Source organism: Anthonomus grandis, chromosome 13, assembly GCF_022605725.1.
Source record: "Anthonomus grandis grandis chromosome 13, icAntGran1.3, whole genome shotgun sequence".
Lineage (NCBI taxonomy): Eukaryota > Metazoa > Arthropoda > Insecta > Coleoptera > Curculionidae > Anthonomus > Anthonomus grandis.
The window spans coordinates 7,058,501-7,076,789 of NC_065558.1; the positions used below are offsets into that span (position 1 = coordinate 7,058,501).

Here is an 18,289-nt window from a genome sequence, read left to right on the forward strand (position 1 = left end):
TTTTTCCGGCCGATTTTCGCGTTAAAATCTCCCATAATGATTTGAAACTTGGCGTTTTCCGACCTTTGAGCTGTCTCGATGTCTTCATAAAATTGTTCGACTTCTTGGTCTGGAGAGGAGTTTGTAGGGGCGTATACTTGGACTACTTGCATGGAGCATCTTTTATTGATCTTTAGTATAATGTATGTTACTCTGTTTGAAGCAGCCTCCGTTTTAGTGACGGTGTTTTAGTTTTTTGTTTATCATGATTGCCACTCCACCAATATGTGAGTTTGTGTCAACGTTCTTCTGATATAATAGGTGTCCAGACGTAAGGGTGGTCACACTCTCTCCTTGACGTCTAGTTTCACTTAGGCCAATTATATCCCATTTGATATGCTCTAGTTCGTTTTCCAGGATCTCAAGGTGTTCCTTTGATCTCATAGTGCGGGTGTTATACTTAGCAATTTTGATTTCGATCTTTGAAGCGGGGTTGATGTTTGGGTTTATTGAGTTTTTGCCTTCCCCCAGAATCCATGAGGCGGCCTGACTTATCAGTACGAGATCTGAGTTTTTCACTCTACTCGCCTGGGGTATATCTGTTTTAGAACTCAACATTGGAAGGGTTTTGGCATTAAAAGGCCACTTTGGGTTAGACGCTGTTTTGGGTCGCTCCTCTGGAGTCAGACACCCACACCTGTTGGTCCGGGAGGTATTTGATTTCCCTCCTACCACCCATATCTGGAAGGCATTCCCCTATCCGCCACCTGGGGACGCGCCCTCTAGGGGTTACAGGTTCCCCCGAGGGCCGAAACTGAAACGACAGAGGAGAAATGCTACTAGAATACCTCCAACATCAAAATCTATACTGTTTGAATACCTTTTACAAAAAACCCCCCCAGAGAAAATGGACTTGGAGAAGCCCGGACGGACAAATAAAAAACGAAATAGACTATATAATTTCCAACAGACGAGACATATGCCAAGATGTGTCTGTCTTAAACTCTTTCGATACAGGCAGCGACCACCGATTGGTCCGAACAAGATTGCTAATCAACACTAATGCTGAAAGGAAAAAGATGGTTCAAAAAGGAAACTATCCAACCACTGAAACATTGATGTCAAAGGTAGACGAATACCAAACTATTCTAGAAGCCAAACTGCACAACCTAAATTACCTGAAGAAAATGGAACTGGACGAGCTATCAACAACCATAACGAGCAGTATCCAGGTAGCAACAAAGACAATTTGTTGTAAGTACAAAGTAAAAAAACCATCCAAACTAAGCCCAAATACACTGAAGCTAATAGACCAAAGGAAAAGAACTGCCAGAGACTCAAATGAATACAGGGAAATATGTAAAACAATAAACAAAGAATGTCGAAAAGACCTAAGATTTCATAATAATCAGCAGAGCTATTGAAAAAAACTCAAACATGAAAGTACTCAGGTCAAATATGTCTGGAGGAAGGAAAACACTTTTTAAAATAAAAAATGAAAATGGGGAAACGGTTACAAATAGACAAGGTGTAATAAAGGCATTCAAGACTTCTACAAGGACTTGTATACATCAACCCTGCCTAAACCAAACATCGCCAGGTAAGAAATTCGAAACGTTGGATTCGAAGATATATTCCAGAAGTAAACAGAAGAGAACTAAGAAAGGCCCTGAAACAAATGAAAAATAGGAAAGCACCTGGAGAAGACCACGTTACTGCTGAGATGTTAAAAATGCATGCCCTTTGTCTCCTTTTAAGCAAATGTATTAGCAAAGAGAAAATACCGGAATCTTGGCAAAATGCCGAGGTTGTTTTAATCTTCAAAAAAGGGGACAACACCAATATTGCAAACTATCGATCAGTCTTCTTTCACACTTGTACAAGCTTCTTACAAAAGTTTTGACCAACCGGCTGACAAATAAACTTGACTTCTATCAACCAGTCGAGCAAGCAGGATTCAGGAAGGAATTTAGTACAAATGACCATCTACAAACCGTCCGTACTCTACTAGAGAAACCGAGTATAACATAACTCTGCACATGGCGTTCGTCGATTACGAGAAGGCGTCCGATTCTGTCGAGACCTGGGCTATCCTGAACGCAATGGACGAGGCAAGAATTGATATACAAGATACTCCAAACTTATAAAACACATCTACGACAACGCAACACTACAAGTGACCATCAACGAAGAAGCATCAATAAATAAGATCAAGATAGAAGAGGGGGTCCGCCAAGGAGATACCATATCCCCTAAGCTCTTTACGATGGCACTGGAAAGCTCGTTTAAAAAGCTGCCATGGGGAAATAAAGGTATCAACGTAGATGGAGCTCGACTAAGTCACCTTTGATTTGCTGATGATATTTTGCTAAAAGATATGTTTGTTGGAAGAACTGCAAGAAACATCAAAACAAATCGGACTCAAGATGAATCTAAACAAAACCAATATAATGACCAACGAACAAACAGTAATAGAAGGCCACGCTCTCGAAAACGTCGAGGAATACATATACCTGGGATACGCTGTCAGACTGGGAAAACAAAACCAAACAGCCGAAATATCCCGGAGAACAAGACTTAGCATCCCAAAGCATCCCAATAAATCTTAAGCGGAAAGTATGGACTCGAGACGATGACACTGGCAAAGAGGAGCGCAGAAAGACTCAGAACAACCCAGAGAGCCATGGAGCGCGCCATGCCGTGAACTAGCTTAAGAGACCACATTAGAAACGATGAGATTCGATGAAGGACAAAGGTAACGGATGTTATGAGAAGAGTAGCCGAACTAAAATATCGATGGGCAGTTCACGTTGAAAGGCAAGACCCATCTAGATGGATTAACAAAATCATGCAATGGCGCCCAAGAGCCACAAAAAAAAAATGCGGGAAGGCCACCAACGCGGTGGCGGGATGACATCCAACGAATAGCAGGGAGAAACTGGCTCCAAACTGCCCTAGATAGACAAACATGGAAAGCACTGGAAGAGGCTTACATTCAGGAGTGGATAGATACAGGCTAGAGAAGAAGTTCAGCGTTGATTTCTTTAAAAAATTTGAGTTTGTATTTGATTTATAAGAATTTCTACAATGTGGTAGGTGTTATAAAATTCTGTTCCTTTATTATGTTCATTTTCCTTAGTTCTTTTATTAGGAAGTAATAAACATGAATAACTTATTTTCTATATTAACCAACCAACAACCAACCAAAGTCCAGTAAAATAATTCTTCGAATTATCCTCCTCCTTTGTGCCTTCATTACTTCTCAACTCATCAACCTGTTACCTGCATATTCTCATCAATAAAAAAAAAATGCCAAGCACGACTTACTCTTTGGCATGCATTATTCTTCATTGCATAACAAAAACCGATATTATAATGTTCACCCATTATGGCTGAGACCACATTAAATAAGTATTTAAATGTCATCCGCAAAGAGAATAATTCATAATCGAATAACGACGTACATGACATTCAAATCTTTTCATTGGTACCACGCCGTACGAATTCATTTGGTGGTACCAAATCGGCAAACGATTTGCGTGAAACTAATTTTAAAACGGCACGTATGTATGTATGTATATATGCGTCAGGTCGAGCTAAGAAAAGCGCACATATGAATGCATAGTTTAAGATCGTGTTACGGACAAGAAGTAAAACTTGACACCTGACCATAAATCACTCGGAATAGAGGTTTTTCTTTCTTCTACCAGATGCGAGAGAGAGGATCGTTTAGTTTCAAAGTGTACACATATTGGCCAGTGAACCCGCGGGTCAGAGCGGAGCCCATAATAGACACAATAGCCTGTTAATTTTTTCTTTAATAAATTGCGAAAGAAAGCGTTTCTTCTCTGTTTCCAATTTTTATTATTTTTTCTCTAGAGGACATAGAACACTGTACAGCCAACCCAGTACCCCAAACCCAATGGACACCCCTACCAGAGGCTGTATGCGCTGTAGTGCTAAGACTGTCTAGTCAAGGAAGACCCGCCGGCATAGAAACCATAAGGGAAGCTCTGATAATAGCTTTCCCACACGTGTCACCCCCTAGCGAGCAAACTCTATATGATACGTTGGTGCAGCTCACCAAGGAGCGAAAATTATATAATACTTCTAGTGGGTATTATATCGTTACCCCCGAGTAAGTTGAACTAAAATTCTTAAACTTCTTTTGCTAAATTCTTTTAATGGCAGAAGGAAACGTTCAAGAAGTCAATCGAGGACGAGACAGCGAAGAGACCAAGAAAATGGCCTCGAGTTTGCCAGTCAATCAAATAAAACTATGCTTATGTCGACTGAGGAGGCCATGGCGATGGTGCACGGAGATATGACGACCGTAAGAGATGGAAATGTCACTCACCAGTGCATCCAGACCAATTTGGCTGATGTTATTTGTGGTGGTAACTCCAGCGATAAGATCTTGTATCCAAGAACGAAACGAAGAACGACGTCTTTCCCCACTCATAGGAGTCCCGAAGGGCGAGGGTCATTTAGGTAGCTATAGTGGGGTCTCTTGTGAAACTCTTATTATGATGATTTTCCAGGCTTTGGAGCTCGAATAGGAGACTAAGAAGGTCCGCCTCAACCCGAACCATCCATAAACATTACGTAGACACGTCCAGTAGTACGGATTATCCTAACAGTGGGGACTCTACACCAACTCCCAGTAAGAAAATTGAGAAGCCTTGTCATAATTTACTAATAAATGGAATTTTTAGAAAAGGAATCCCTTCTATCCAGGATATTCCGTAGGTCCAAACGGTCCCAGTGCCAAATTGGCACGTTCAGTGCCCAATTTCCCCCTAGCGAGTGGTTCAACTCCAAAGCGGTTCATTTACATAGTGTTGGCACCCAGACATTTGCTGAAAAGGTAATTATTTATTTTTTGAATAACCCTTATAAACTAGGCAACGTCCTGCCACGTGATCGTTTATGTATAACATGTCAATGGTCACGTGACAGCTCTTTAAGCTTCTCCCAAAATTTGACGTGGCAGTTCAAAATGGCTGCCGAAAGTAAGTGACACACCGGGTAAAATCAAATACTTCTCACTTTCTCTCTTAATAAAGTATAATATTTCTTATTTTGATTATTTTATAAAAACATGATTTATTCCAGGTAGTTTTAATTAATTTTCTTAAATTATTAAGCAGAGCCACGTCTTTTTTTAGCTAACACATGTCATGTGGTCAGTAACGAATATTGAATAAGCAGTCATGTGACAGCTCTGTCAAACTAAGCAAAATGGCTGCTTAAAGTGACACGGCGAGTAAAAGCGAAAGCTTCTCACTCTCTCTTTCAATAAACTCGGATATTTCTAAATTGGATTATTCTAGAAGAACATAATTTATTCCAGGCAGTCTTAATTTATTTTTTTGAATACAGAAATAAACAGAACCACGCCTTTTCTTCGGCTGACACATGTCACGTCGTCACTGTCGTCAGTCTAATTAATATTGAATAAAAGCTATTGAAAAAAAGATGTAAGATCTCAATTGTCACGTGAATCTTTTTAGAAAATGCTGATCATTGATATGCGACAAGGTACGCCATTATGTCATGTGATCTGTCAAAATTAAGCTGCTTCTACACATGCGGAACGTCAATGGCTTTCTATTAAAGTTTACAGAGAGCATTAAGCACCGCAACACTCCATGCCAAATATTTAGTAAAAAACAAGAAATTATTTTCGTGTTTAGATCGACTTTTTCACAATCTTATCAAAATCAGGATGCACTCAAAAAACAATTTTATTGTCAAAGGACCTTTGTCCTAGTTCCTCTCCACTTGAATAAAACAACAGCTGTCAAACTTAAAACATTCGGCAACACCGCGGTATAAGATGCGGTCTGTACGCCTTGACGTTTCAATATGACATATTGCTTTGTTGTTAAATTAGGGCGGTTTCATACTTGCAACCGTACTAGGACACTCGCGTCGTCTATTCTTCCTGTTAAAATTTTGAGTTTTTTTTTATGTAAAAACAAGCCTTATGAAGCAAATGAATCCAGTACATTTTACACCATTACCTGGATTAATACTTTTCTAATAAAAGCTTTACGCAATTTGAATTGCACATTATCTCTTAAAGCAATTAAATAACATTTTAATGTTTCCTTTAATTCTCCTCTTCTCATTTCAGGACTCTGGAATCGATATTTCAGCCTACCTGGAAACTTGTGATATCAGTTCAGGATCAGCCACGTTACCACGTCATCATCATAGACGTCAACCGTCCAGTGATGTAACCCTGCCGACCTCCTATAGCGGATCCAGAGAAAACTCGCCTGTTTCACGTTTCGGAAAGTCCCCTTACGCAAGCAGCACCTTACCGAGAAAACTGGCGGTGAGGAGTCGAGATAGCAGCAGAAAAGCGAGCAGAAGTAGCATAGGGAAAAGTTCGTCGGCGGAGACAAAAAGCGAGACGAAACACGAAAAAAAAGAAAACGATGTGGCTTCCCCTCGGTTAAACGGAGATAGACAATGTGAAAGTGCCGGGTCGAATTCACCGGTGAAGAACTTGTCAAGTATAGACAACAGTGGTCCTAGTAGCATAGAGTCTCATAAAAGTAGCAGGACGGGCAGCTCATTGACGTCGGGTCCGTCCAGCCTGGAAAGTCACAAAACCGTGATAAACAGGCAAACGGTTAGTTCACCAAAGGCAGATTCTGCCATAAAATGCCAGACAAAAAAAGAAGTCACCAGGACTAAAATATCTGCAAAAACCAATGGGAGCAGCATGAGCCACAGCAACTCCTTCACCCTAGAAGTGACTACCAATCAAAATGGCGTCACTGTTGGAAATGGTAATGCTACTGCTACAGCCACCATTAACACCGGAAGTCCATCTGGAGCGAACACGAAAATCTACGTGCAAAATTCACCCGTACGGTCGGTAATCACGTTTGAAAATGGCCAAAGTGACCTCACTAAGCCCAAAGTAGTGGTTATCAATGGAAAAGAGGAGACCCCAACCAAAAACACTAACAAAGAATCTCAAATGACCAAGGAGGATAACGGTGAAAGTGAAACGATGAACAACAGTAGGAAGTTGTCGTTGCAACTCCCTGCTAAAGACAGTTTACAGAACTTGATTAAAAATGTTTCACAGAGTAGCCACAACCAATACATTTCCAGTTCGAATCCCGATTCTCCTGTTGCTAACTCGTTTAGGGATTTTTCAAAAAACTCTACTATCTACAACAGTAATCCTTCCAGTCCCACCAAAAGCTATGAAGGAATTCCTTTGGGAAAGTTCTTTAAAAATGACGTTGGGACCAAAAGCAAAGTGGCCGACAAGAACTTTATCGGTTCCGAACCGAACATTTGCTACAAGGACGTTCCACTGACCCCAAGAGAAAACCCAAAAAAAGAGTTTCCCAGTCTGAGCGACTTGAGTTTTAACTTTACCAGTTTAGCCGCTCAGAAGATCTTGAAAGGGGTCAGTATTAACAGCGTTGACACGTTGGTGGAACTCAACATGGCTGCGAACAATATCGATAAACCGAATAATTGCGAAGTAGTCCATACCGATTTTGGCCTTTTCTAATAAAGTTTCCAATCAGTTTTCCGGAGGCGTCTTATGTCAACTTTCCCAGTGAAAGTTTGCGTTAGGATGTAATTTAAGACTAATAAACCGTTTCGGCCTGAATTATCACTACACTGCAGTCGGACTAGAGAACTATTTTAGTCTGACTTTTAACGATTTGTTTCCAAACTAAAAAGTGTATTTCATATGTGGAAAATGTACAGGGAAATTGTTTTAAGTGACACTTTTGGACGTTTCGTTAAAGCCGCGCACTCTCGTGGCAATGGCATGCAACATCTTCAGCTATTTGTTTATTTTTAAATAATTTTGAAGGAAAAAATGCGTTGATTGTGTGACAAAGAAAAACCAGACAAGCTAGCCAATAAAAATTATTTCGAAGCACTGGGATACATGAGAATTGTCCTTAAGGTGGAAACGTCTAACTGTTTACAGAGTCAATTCATATGTGTCAAATGTAGAACGCCATTACTAACTGTCAACGGTCTTAACTGTCATTTGTGTAAAGTTTCAACGCTTTTAGAGAACATTCAGATACTATACAAGGCATATTCCAGGGAGAATTCCAATGATCAGAGTATATTATTCTTAAGCAAAATTCGAAAAATTATCCAAGAATATTCTTTCTGACTTGTTCGTATGCTATTAATAATTTGCAAGATGGCTCATTTTTAAAAAACTGCGATTTTTACGTCAGATAGTTTAGCTGTTAAAAAAGAGTAAAAAGCAACTGAAATCCAGTTAGAAAAGAAGGATAAAGGGATATTTACAGGCTTTACTTTATTGAAAAACGACTCTTGGATCAAAAATGTTCACACTTTTTATTCAATCTCAGAACCCCACGATTAACCCTCGAATAAAGAATTCTCTTATAACGTCCTTTAATGCTGAGTAATTGGTTTTTATTGGCTTGAACAAGAAATAACCAGTTTGGCAGTATTGGTTGTTTCTTCACATGTCTGTCAGCCTCGTGACGTCATTCGTTTTACTCTCCTGTGGAAATGCTTCTGTGTCCTGTATTATAATTTTCTAGGTAATCAAAGGCGGGAATTTCGAAATGTTCACAAGAAATCGAATATATAATAAAAAAAAGGTTACCTAAAATAATGTCTTATGTACTTTATTTTTTATATAAGCTTTGTAACTAATATTCTTAACTCACCACAGTAAAAAAAAGTATGTAATATTTTTGTATATTTATTTTTATACCAGTACGTTTTTAGAATGTATTATATAACAGAACGATGCCTTTTCTATGTGAGCATAGCCATTTTATATGTACAGAAGAGTCAATAAATGTTATGTATAGATAAACTAATGATATTTGTCTTTTTTTAATCCTATACTATGAAAAGAGCTCTAATTTTTATTACAATTAATTTTCAATTAAGGAAAAATTGAGAAAACTGCTTGTATCATAGGACAATCAAACGGGTTGCCTACCGAGTAGATTCTTATCCTAATGTCGCAACTTTATGCAACGTCAACTGTCATTTCTTATTCAGACACATGTCAATGTCAAAGCGCGTTCAAAAATAACCGTTGACGATAATTTAAAAAATAATTATAAAGAAGGCTCAATTTTCTCATAAATTTTCGAACAAATTCTGACTTAGAAAATCGACAAATTGTGACGTTTGGCTGTTTTTGCATCAATTTTGAAAGATACAAAAACAGGTAAGTAGTATCTCCTAAATTACATACTAAAACCAACGATTTTCATGCGTTGTTTACACCTTAAAGAATCCATTTTTTATATTTAACATAAAAACTGTTTGCAAATTCCTTCCAATGGAATTTGTTGCTTATTGCATATAAATGTTCACATAGCACGTGTGTTAATTGCAAAAGAAGTTATTAAAGGTAAGTATTTTATAAAATAGGGCCTTGCTAATTTTTTTATTGATCAATTGTGGTGCAACAGCTTTTTCTAATCCTTGACTTTACAGCTATTATAATTATCCCCTGTTTGACTGCAATAATAGCTTCTTTATTAATATTTACTGGATAATATTCTTTAGTAGATACTAGTTTCTCCCGAGACCTTGCTAATCATCTACCAATCATATGAAAAAACTCACCTAAGGAGTAACATTCTGGTCAAGTAAATATTTATTTAGCCTTTTCTTAAAAGTGTTTGTAACAAGTGTTTATATTTTTGTTATATATATATACTCGCCTTTATAAAATTACTTGTCTCTCTTTGATTATCTTTCCTCTGTTAGGGCAATTCAGAACCAAAATATTTTGTTGTTGGGGGATTTTAATATGAGGTTTATACAGGATAATGTTTATGATTGTAACACTAAACTTGCTGGCCTAAGGGATTTTATGCTGCAACAATAATTTGCTTGATCTAGTTCTCTCCAACTTCCAGTGTTCTGTGGATAGGGATGACCAACCCCTTGTCACTGAGGATGCATATCACCCTGCTATTAATATCTTGTTGAATCTTGTCAAATTCGAGAGTGTTACAGATTTCCCCTCCAACAATAAGAGTCCTACATATAATTTTTGGAGGGCTAATTTGCCCTATCTTTACCAGCTTATCTCTGATGTGGATTGGACTTTTATACACACCCAGTCAGATGTTAATGAGGCAGTTAAAACCTTTTATGACAAAATCCATGAAATTTTTTGTCTAGCTGTTCCTCGTTTTCAACCCTCTAATAGTAAATACTCATATCCTGAGTGGTACACTCATGAAATTAGGAAATTATTAAAATTAAAGTCTAGGCTACATAGGAGATGGCTTCCTACATGGTGCTCTGCTGCTTATGAGGATTTTAGAGCTGCTAGGAGGGTAGTAAAAACAAAAATGGATCTTGCTTATCAAGAGTTTATATCCAAGACTGAGTCAGCTATTCGGAGTGATCCAAAGCAATTCTGGAGGTTCATTCACCTTAAATGAAACAACTCTCGCATTCCAGGTTCTAAGAGCTATAAAGATACCACTGTTGTGGGTCTTAAAAGTATTGTAAATGCTTTTTCTGATTTTTTCAGGAGTGTTTATGTTGAGTCCTCTTGCTTAGCCCAAATAGTCTGATATATATTGTTCAGACAACATTTTGGTCCAATCTTTTGTTGAGGCAGATGTAAGAAAAGCTTTACAGAAGTTAAAAGACAAAGAAACTGTGGGTCCTGACCAAATACCTTCATTTCTTTTGTGGGACTGTGCATCGGCCCTGGCTGTACCACTCCTACCAATTCTCAACTTATCACTCAAGACCAATACATTTCCGGAAGAGTAGAAAAAGGCTAAAATATGTCCAGTGTTTAAGAGTGGAGACCATGGCAGAATAGAGAACTACAGACCGGTGTCAATTCTCTCTAATTTTTCGAAGGCTTTTGAGATATGTGTGCACGATAAATTGTCCCCTCTAATTAAGCACATAATTACAAAAAAGCAGCATGGTTTCTTTCAGAAAAGATCTACCGTCACTAATATGGCTTGTTTCTTGGAAACAGCATATCTAGCTATAAATCAGAAAAGCCAGTTGGATGTGCTGTACGCAGACTTCTCGAAGGCTTTTGACCGGCTGGATCACAGTTTGCTGGCACAGAAGCTGGCTTTGGCTGGATTTCATCCTTGTCTGGTGGAGTTCTTCATCTCATATCTGACTGGCAGGCTTCAGTATGTTGAATTTAATGGTTTTGGGTCTGAGTATTACGTGGCTTCGAGTTGTGCGCCCCAAGGCAGTAACCTCGCCCCAATGCTGTTCGATCTATTTATTAATGATTTAGTTGATTGTATGGAGAGTTTCTGTCTTTTATTCGCTGATGATCTGAAGTTGTTTCGTATCATTCGTACTATGCTGGACTGCCTGAAGCTGCAAGAGGACATGAAAGGTCTTTGAATGGTGTGAAAGAAATACTAACTACCCCTAACTGTGACAAATGTAAAAAAATGACAATTTCCATTCTTCATGAAGAGATTTTATACCCATATATATTGAATGGTTCTCAGTTGCTAGACTGTTCTTCAGTGAAGGATTTGGGCATTGAAGTAGATAAGAGGCTCACATTCAACCAGCATGTAGCACAGGTCACTGGTTCAGCCTTAAAATCCCTCGGGTTTATAGTAAGGTCCACTTCTCAATTTAAGAATATATCCAGCTTGACTGTATTGTACAATTCATTAGTAAAGTCTAAATTAATGTATGGCTCTATGTTGTGGTTCCCCATCTATGATGTTCATGTTAACAGACTGGAGTAAGTACAGCGCAGATTCTTAAAGTTACTTTCTGTTAAGTTGGATGGAGTATATCCAATAAGAGGTGTGGAACAGGAGTACCTGCTGAATAGATTCAACTATTTGTCACTAAAGCAAAGTACTATTCTCTCTAGTCAGATATTTTTATATAAACTTTGCAATAATAAAATTGATTGTTCTGAGCTCTTAGAGAGGCTACCTCTATTTGTTCCTCCTGCCAATACAAGGAGGCACCATATATTTTATCCCTCTCTTAACTTAACAAATCTGTCCAGCAAAGCTCCACTGTGCCGTGCTTGTACATGGTATAATCAGATGAATGCTATAGATGTCGACATCTTTAGCAGCACTGAATATGTTTTTAAAAAAAGGATGTGTTCCTCTCTTAATTTGAATGATACCTGATTATTTTTCTGTGATTGTTATCATTTGGTTAGTGTGTCTTATATTCTTACAATTATGCTATTGTTTTAAATTTTAAATTTTGTTATCACTCTATATTGAATCTTATATTATTTTTTTTGTACTACTTATTTAAGGTGCTTATAACTTGTACTGTTTTAATTTTAATTATTTCGATTGTCTTGTAATTGGGAATTTTCCTGTTGGACAATAAACTATTTGAATTTGAATTTAAAAGTAAATATATTTGGGTAGATGATACTATGACTTAAACAATTAAATATTTAACTGGCATTATAAATAATATTTTTTTGATATAAGGTGCACTTGTAATATACACTACAATTAAAGTACTTTCTTTTCATTGAAGTCGTCCCTACATGAGTCTATACCCAACATATATTGCCGTTATTGAAATTGATATTTTCACCAATTGAACTGATTTCTTGTTTATGTTACCCAAAGATATAGGTTTCCAAACTGGTAGAACCTTGTGAGGATCACAAGACAAAACATTTTCATATACAAATTTCATGTTTTTTGTTTCAGCAAAAAAAAAATAAAATGTCTATAGTCCCATCTAGACACGAACTGAGAAAGGAAAACCAAGAGAACATACATCCCCATTTAGCGTTGAAAGAGGATGGTGTCAAGCAGAATATAGTTAGAAGAGGAGCCCTTGGGGAACTAGGAAACCAACTAAAAGACTTACACCCAGAAAAGGTTAATAATGATAAGGCTACTAAACCAAAAGAGAAGGTTGCAGTCCAACTTGGGGGCATAAAGAAAGTGGATAATATAGCTTGTAAGGTATGTCTAGTGTTTTAGTTAAAATCTGTATAAGTTTACTTGTATATAAGAATTTGTTTTACCAATTTTCAGGAAAACCTTGAGAGGAAAACTGTGAGAGAGAAACCAAACAAAGAGAGCGATGAATCACCCGATAGCAACGACTACACTCACGACATAATGAAATACATGCAGCAACTTGAACTGGATTTCCCGATCAAGAAACGTTTTTTGACCGGCACTAAAGTGACAGCCTCGATGAGGGCGAAACTTGTTAATTGGTTGGTGGATGTCCATAAGAGTTTTGGTATGGACCATGATACATTGTTTTTGGCTATTTCTGTTGCGGATAGATATTTACAGGTAACTTTTGTTGATCTGTATAAAAAATAAGGCAGGTTCTTGGTCAGCAAGCACTCATTTTTAATTTACTGCAATTTATCCAAACTATTGTATGATATTTTTTTGATATTTCATTTCCAACTTTCTGGTGATCAACAGCTTCATTTTTTTCTGATATACATCTTGGATTACAAATTTTGGCTTTTTGTCTAACTTTGATAAAACTGTTTCATTTGTAGCTTATAGATACTAAACAATTTATTGAAATCAATGGTTTTAGGTCAATTGACTTGAACATATGGGGTACCCCAGGAGTCAAATCTTGGGCATCTTTTTTTTTTTAATATCTTTTATCCAATATCATAAATTGGCCTAAAAATCTTTTGGCAAGTAAATTGTATTGAAGGGTATTCTTTTTTGCAGCAAAATCTGAACTTGGTGAGTACCTTGAATAGTTTAGGCATTTATCCCTCACATTGAAAATTTATATTGAAGCTACAAAGTTTTATCATCAAAAACTGTCGATTATATGTTAATAACTCTGCAGTACAAGAAGTTTTGATTTATAGCTTTTGCAGATCAAAAATTGAAATGAAACGAATATATTATTGTGGAACAACATTTACAATGGTCAATAGGGGATATACATCTTGCATTGGCATAAGACTAATAACATATAAAGTTACAGTTAACATTTTTTACAATAATACAGTGGGTTTGCATAAAAATCAAGAATTGAAAAAGTATTTTTAACCAGTCTTTAAATTTAATATCTGATTTAGCCTAAATTGTTTTTAGCCAATTATCTTTATTTTTGCACTTAACAATTCAACATGAGCAACATACAGTAGGTCTTTTTTGTTTTTGAGACTGAGACTGTGATTGTAAAATAGCAATTCTGTTTGCTACATGTGAAGTCGACTATAAGTTGTTAGGCCATGAATAGATTTCAAGAACTACCAAAGATGCACTTATATAATCATAATATTGATAAACCAAACTGTGCTATTTTTTTACATATCACTTGTAAACCGAAAAATATTTTGTGACTATTTAGAAACCATAAGAACACTTCATCTGATATTAAATTTCCCATTTTCGTGGTATTGTCATTATTTAAATGAAGCTGAGTGTGTTTGGAGAAGTGTATACGTTTACACATTGATCCAAACATGTGCAAGTAAAGTGGTGTAAACACATTTGGCATTCTTCACATAACAACTTACATGGACAGCTGTCTTCACCTCCTCGAATTGAAAAGTGCTTTATTTGTCAAATATAAAAAAAAAATTGACAAGTAAGACTGGTATATAAGTGAACAGAAACTATTAAATACAAAACCACGAAAATTAAATAAAACAATTTATTCTTATAAACTCAAATTTTAAAGTGCATCCTGGTAGAATTCTTTGATACTATATTAAGCCCTACCCAATAGTAAAAAGTGTCAAGAGGTGTTTAACGAATTCAGTGCTTTCAGATTTGTTGGCAATTGGTTAAACACTTTCCTGCTTTCATATACAAGTGACTTTTTTTAACAGTGCAGATGTATACATACAATGGTATACATTTCATTGCTTGACCTATAGGGCACTACCCAACCAATATCAGTTTTAATTACTTAATTTAGGATCGATTTAAATTAAGGGACTGACTAGTAATATGCCTCTTTGCATAATTCACTAATTTCCTTTATGTAGTACAATAATTCTCTTAAATAATTTCTTTAATAAATTTCATTATCACAGCTATTGTCTTATCCAATCTTTTGACAAACTTGAGGTGTTTTATTGTCCTGTGCATACCCTCGAAATTTATATTAATATTTAGACCATAAATTAATTTATATTGTATGCCCACTGCTTTGCTTTGAATGCATAATACTGCCAAATTAAGTTCAAAATTCTAGAATATCTGCATCTTCTTTATAATACTTAAAAAGTAACAATCATAGGCAATAATTTATTAAAAGCAAATATGTTTCCTCCAATAATGTCTTGAGAGTGTGATACACCTAAATCTAAGAAAAGTTTCAATTTTTAAATTTTCAATCATGCAGTACGAGAATGATGTGCAATTCAAATCCGTAACTGTTTAAAATAGGGCTCCCTTCAATACAAATACAATCTTTCATATAATCAATGGAAAGTCTTCATATTTGAGTTCGGGGTACTTTTCACATAAAGGCTTCCTGTGGTTTGTAAGAAAGTAAGAAAATTGACATCTTCCAGAAATTTGACGATTTCTGAAGATTAAGTAGGAGTCTGTTAATTTCACGCCATTTATAAACCCTATCAAGATCTGCCTGAAGCTGCATGCAGTCATGACGACTCGTAACAAGACGAAAAAGCTTCATGTAATCCGCAAATAGTAGACACTCAAAGCCGATACTCATTGATAATAATCAAAAACTAAAATGGAGCAAAATTTATCCAAGTCTTTTGCTTGCTGTGTTTTTTTGTGTACTCTTTAACAAAGCGGTTCTCGGGATGGTCTAACAGACCGAAAGCGCTTAGCGGACACGATCAAATTCTTAATTTAATGGAAGGCCATGGCTATTTATAACAAAAAAATGACAAATAAATAAATAAATGTCAACTATCTTCGGATTTTGATTGACATTTCTCTGTTTTTGATTGAGTTTATGCTCCAAAACCCATTTATTTTCGTTACTTGTGACTTTTGCCAAAAAAATGGTAGCATTTAAAAATTATGAAAAATATGATATGCTTGTATGTTTCATACGAAGCAATGAGAATGCTGAAGAAGCTTCGGAACTATATTTCTAGTTAGAAGCCGTTATATGACCTACCTAAAAGCCTAAAAGAAAATAATTTTTGACTGAGACTTTGTGTTGTTCTCTTTTGATTTATTTATATCAACGTCTCTTTGAAAATATGGACGACTTCTTTCAAATTGTCGTAGGTAGACGGTGTTATATTGGGCTAGAGGGATATTTTCCAGAAGTTCTGGAATAATTTCCCCAAGTATATCTAGGTACCTACGTGCTGTAAAACCCCCTTCAAAAATTCGGTATACTATTTGTTCTCTTTTGATTTACCTACAACAAGATGGTGCCCAAGTTATATAGGCATTTTTTGAAAATAACTTTGCTCAAAGATGGATAGGTACCAACGAATCTGTTAGATGGCCTCCAGATTTTTTTTTATGGGGGTTTATACAAGATCAAGTATGTAGAAGACAATGCAATAATCTAATAGAACTTCAAGACGCAATTCATTTAGCATTTCAAAATCTGAGTAGGAGACAAATTATTATTTTGAATGCGATTCAAAGAGTTACAAAGATGTGCCAATTTTTTATCAGAGAGGATGGTGGTCATTTTGAACATCTCTTGCAAAAATGTTGTATTATATGGTTGTTTTCTTATAGTATTTATTAAATTTATATACTTGTTTTTTATGTTCTTTTATTACAAGCAAAATAAGAATGATGGAATTCCCCATTCGTCGTTATTAATTTGTAAGTTTTTATTTGTTTATTATTCTTAATAAAAAAAAATATATATCTACACTACTAGATTCTACGGAAAAAAATCTATAAAAATGAGTTTTTACTTTTACAAAAACAAAGATAACAGAGATACGATGGGGTCTCAAAATACAAAATTTTTAAAAATGCCCTGTATCTTAAAAACTAAAACGGCTATGACAATTTTCTTGACGGCATCTTTAGTTTTACCACAGTATAAAGAAAACAAAAACTATAAGTTTCTTTATGCTGTGGTTTTACGAAAAAGTAGCACAAAAGTGTCTCTCTATCTCTAAAAATAACGGAAATATCCCGCAAAAGTACCCAAAATGGGACACCCTGTACAACCTGTTCTTCAAGACACATGTATAGGAACTTTTAACCTTAAAAATACTTAAAAAGTCACCCTGTGAATATCAGACACTTATTTACATAACACCCCTTTTTCTTGTAGGTTAATAGAACAGTAGACCGCACGCAGTACCAACTAGTCGGTACCGCCGCTCTAATGTTAGCCGGAAAATTCATAGACGTGTATCCGCCATCTCTAGAAGATTACTTATACGTGTGCAACGACGCATTTAACAAAAAACAACTGTTGCAAATGGAAGTGAGCTTAATAAAAAGTCTCGATTTCCGTCTCGGGTTTTCGATCCCGATATTCTTCTTGAGGCGTTATTGCAAATTGGCCGAGGTTACCCTTGAGGAGTACCAACTGTCCAAATACATTTTGGAACTCGCTCTGTTGGAATATTCTGTGGCACACGTCAGACCGTCGATACAAGCCGCGGCGGCCGTATGTTTGGCCCAGGCCATTTTCAATGATTCCATGACTCCCGGTCTGACCTATTGGACTCCGGTTTTCGAACGGGTTACCTCGTATACTTATGCGGATTTTAAGCATGTTTTGCACGAGTTCGCTTGTATCGTTAACCGGGCCAAGACCGCCAAAGATAACGTAGTCAGGGAGAAATACGCCTCCAGTAAATTGATGAAAATTAGCACGAATTTAAGACTGCAGGGTAAATTGATTAAGAAGTACGCAGCGATACCCGTGAAGCACGAGATGTTTTAGGTTAAATGTGACTGTCTAGATATATTTTAATTTACAACCTATTTTATGTTGGTATTATTTTATTTATATTTTATAAGTGTGATTCTTAGGGAAAAAGAAGTGTAATTAAGTGAGTGACGATAGGATAACTGTAACTGTTAGAAACGATTTATGTACTGTAGTATATTAGGTTTATATAAATATTGAACAATTCTGAATATGTTAGGGTGAGATTTTACATAAGCTTTACCAATAAATATTATATTTTTCAATGTGTTTTCTTAAATGGCAAATTTAGTACACTTTGAAATCCAATATTCCTGTATCCCTGAGGAAGATGGATTTGATGGTAAAAACGTGATTATGCGGTAAGGATTTATATAGTTTCGCTGGTTTTCTTGAGGATATGTTCACGATTTAGTGGGAATTTCTATAAAGGAAATTGTTTTAAAGAAAGACATTTTTTTCCCAATAA

General features: G+C 36.3%; 2 protein-coding genes across 6 annotated transcripts in view; both read left to right on the top strand.

Annotated features, from left to right (window-relative positions):
- The window catches only part of LOC126743659 (storkhead-box protein 1), a 109,720-nt gene extending 100,877 nt beyond the window's left edge, over positions 1 to 8,843 (top strand). For all 4 annotated transcript variants that reach the window (XM_050450860.1, XM_050450861.1, XM_050450862.1 and 1 more), the window contains 5 exons: positions 3,859 to 4,117; positions 4,171 to 4,470; positions 4,521 to 4,642; positions 4,695 to 4,846; positions 6,119 to 8,843. In XM_050450860.1, coding sequence (XP_050306817.1) covers positions 3,859 to 4,117; positions 4,171 to 4,470; positions 4,521 to 4,642; positions 4,695 to 4,846; positions 6,119 to 7,525 — 2,240 coding nt within the window. In that variant the 3' untranslated portion in view covers positions 7,526 to 8,843. The remainder of the gene's footprint in view (positions 1 to 3,858; positions 4,118 to 4,170; positions 4,471 to 4,520; positions 4,643 to 4,694; positions 4,847 to 6,118) is intronic.
- A 196-nt stretch (positions 8,844 to 9,039) lies between these two features.
- Positions 9,040 to 18,086, top strand: LOC126743966 (G2/mitotic-specific cyclin-B2-like). 2 transcript variants are annotated; one of them, XM_050451257.1, is made up of 4 exons: positions 9,040 to 9,199; positions 12,687 to 12,947; positions 13,020 to 13,289; positions 17,215 to 18,086. In XM_050451257.1, exons 2-4 carry the CDS (start codon positions 12,702 to 12,704, stop codon positions 17,833 to 17,835), a joined length of 1,137 nt encoding a protein of 378 aa, XP_050307214.1. In that variant the 5' UTR covers positions 9,040 to 9,199; positions 12,687 to 12,701; the 3' UTR covers positions 17,836 to 18,086. The 2 variants fall into 2 exon arrangements, with proteins under 2 accessions (XP_050307214.1, XP_050307215.1); XM_050451258.1 differs by lacking the exon at positions 9,040 to 9,199 and adding an exon at positions 9,219 to 9,385.
- The last annotated feature ends 203 nt before the right edge of the window (positions 18,087 to 18,289 follow it).

Bases quoted from the DNA above. Each gene is read 5' to 3' on its own strand.
- LOC126743966 (XM_050451257.1), top strand. From the start codon at position 12,702: ATGTCTATAGTCCCATCTAGACACGAACTGAGAAAGGAAAACCAAGAG. The intron at 12,948-13,019 runs GTATGTCTAGTG...ACCAATTTTCAG, and splicing joins TGGATAATATAGCTTGTAAG to GAAAACCTTGAGAGGAAAAC. The intron at 13,290-17,214 runs GTAACTTTTGTT...TTTTTCTTGTAG, and splicing joins TTGCGGATAGATATTTACAG to GTTAATAGAACAGTAGACCG.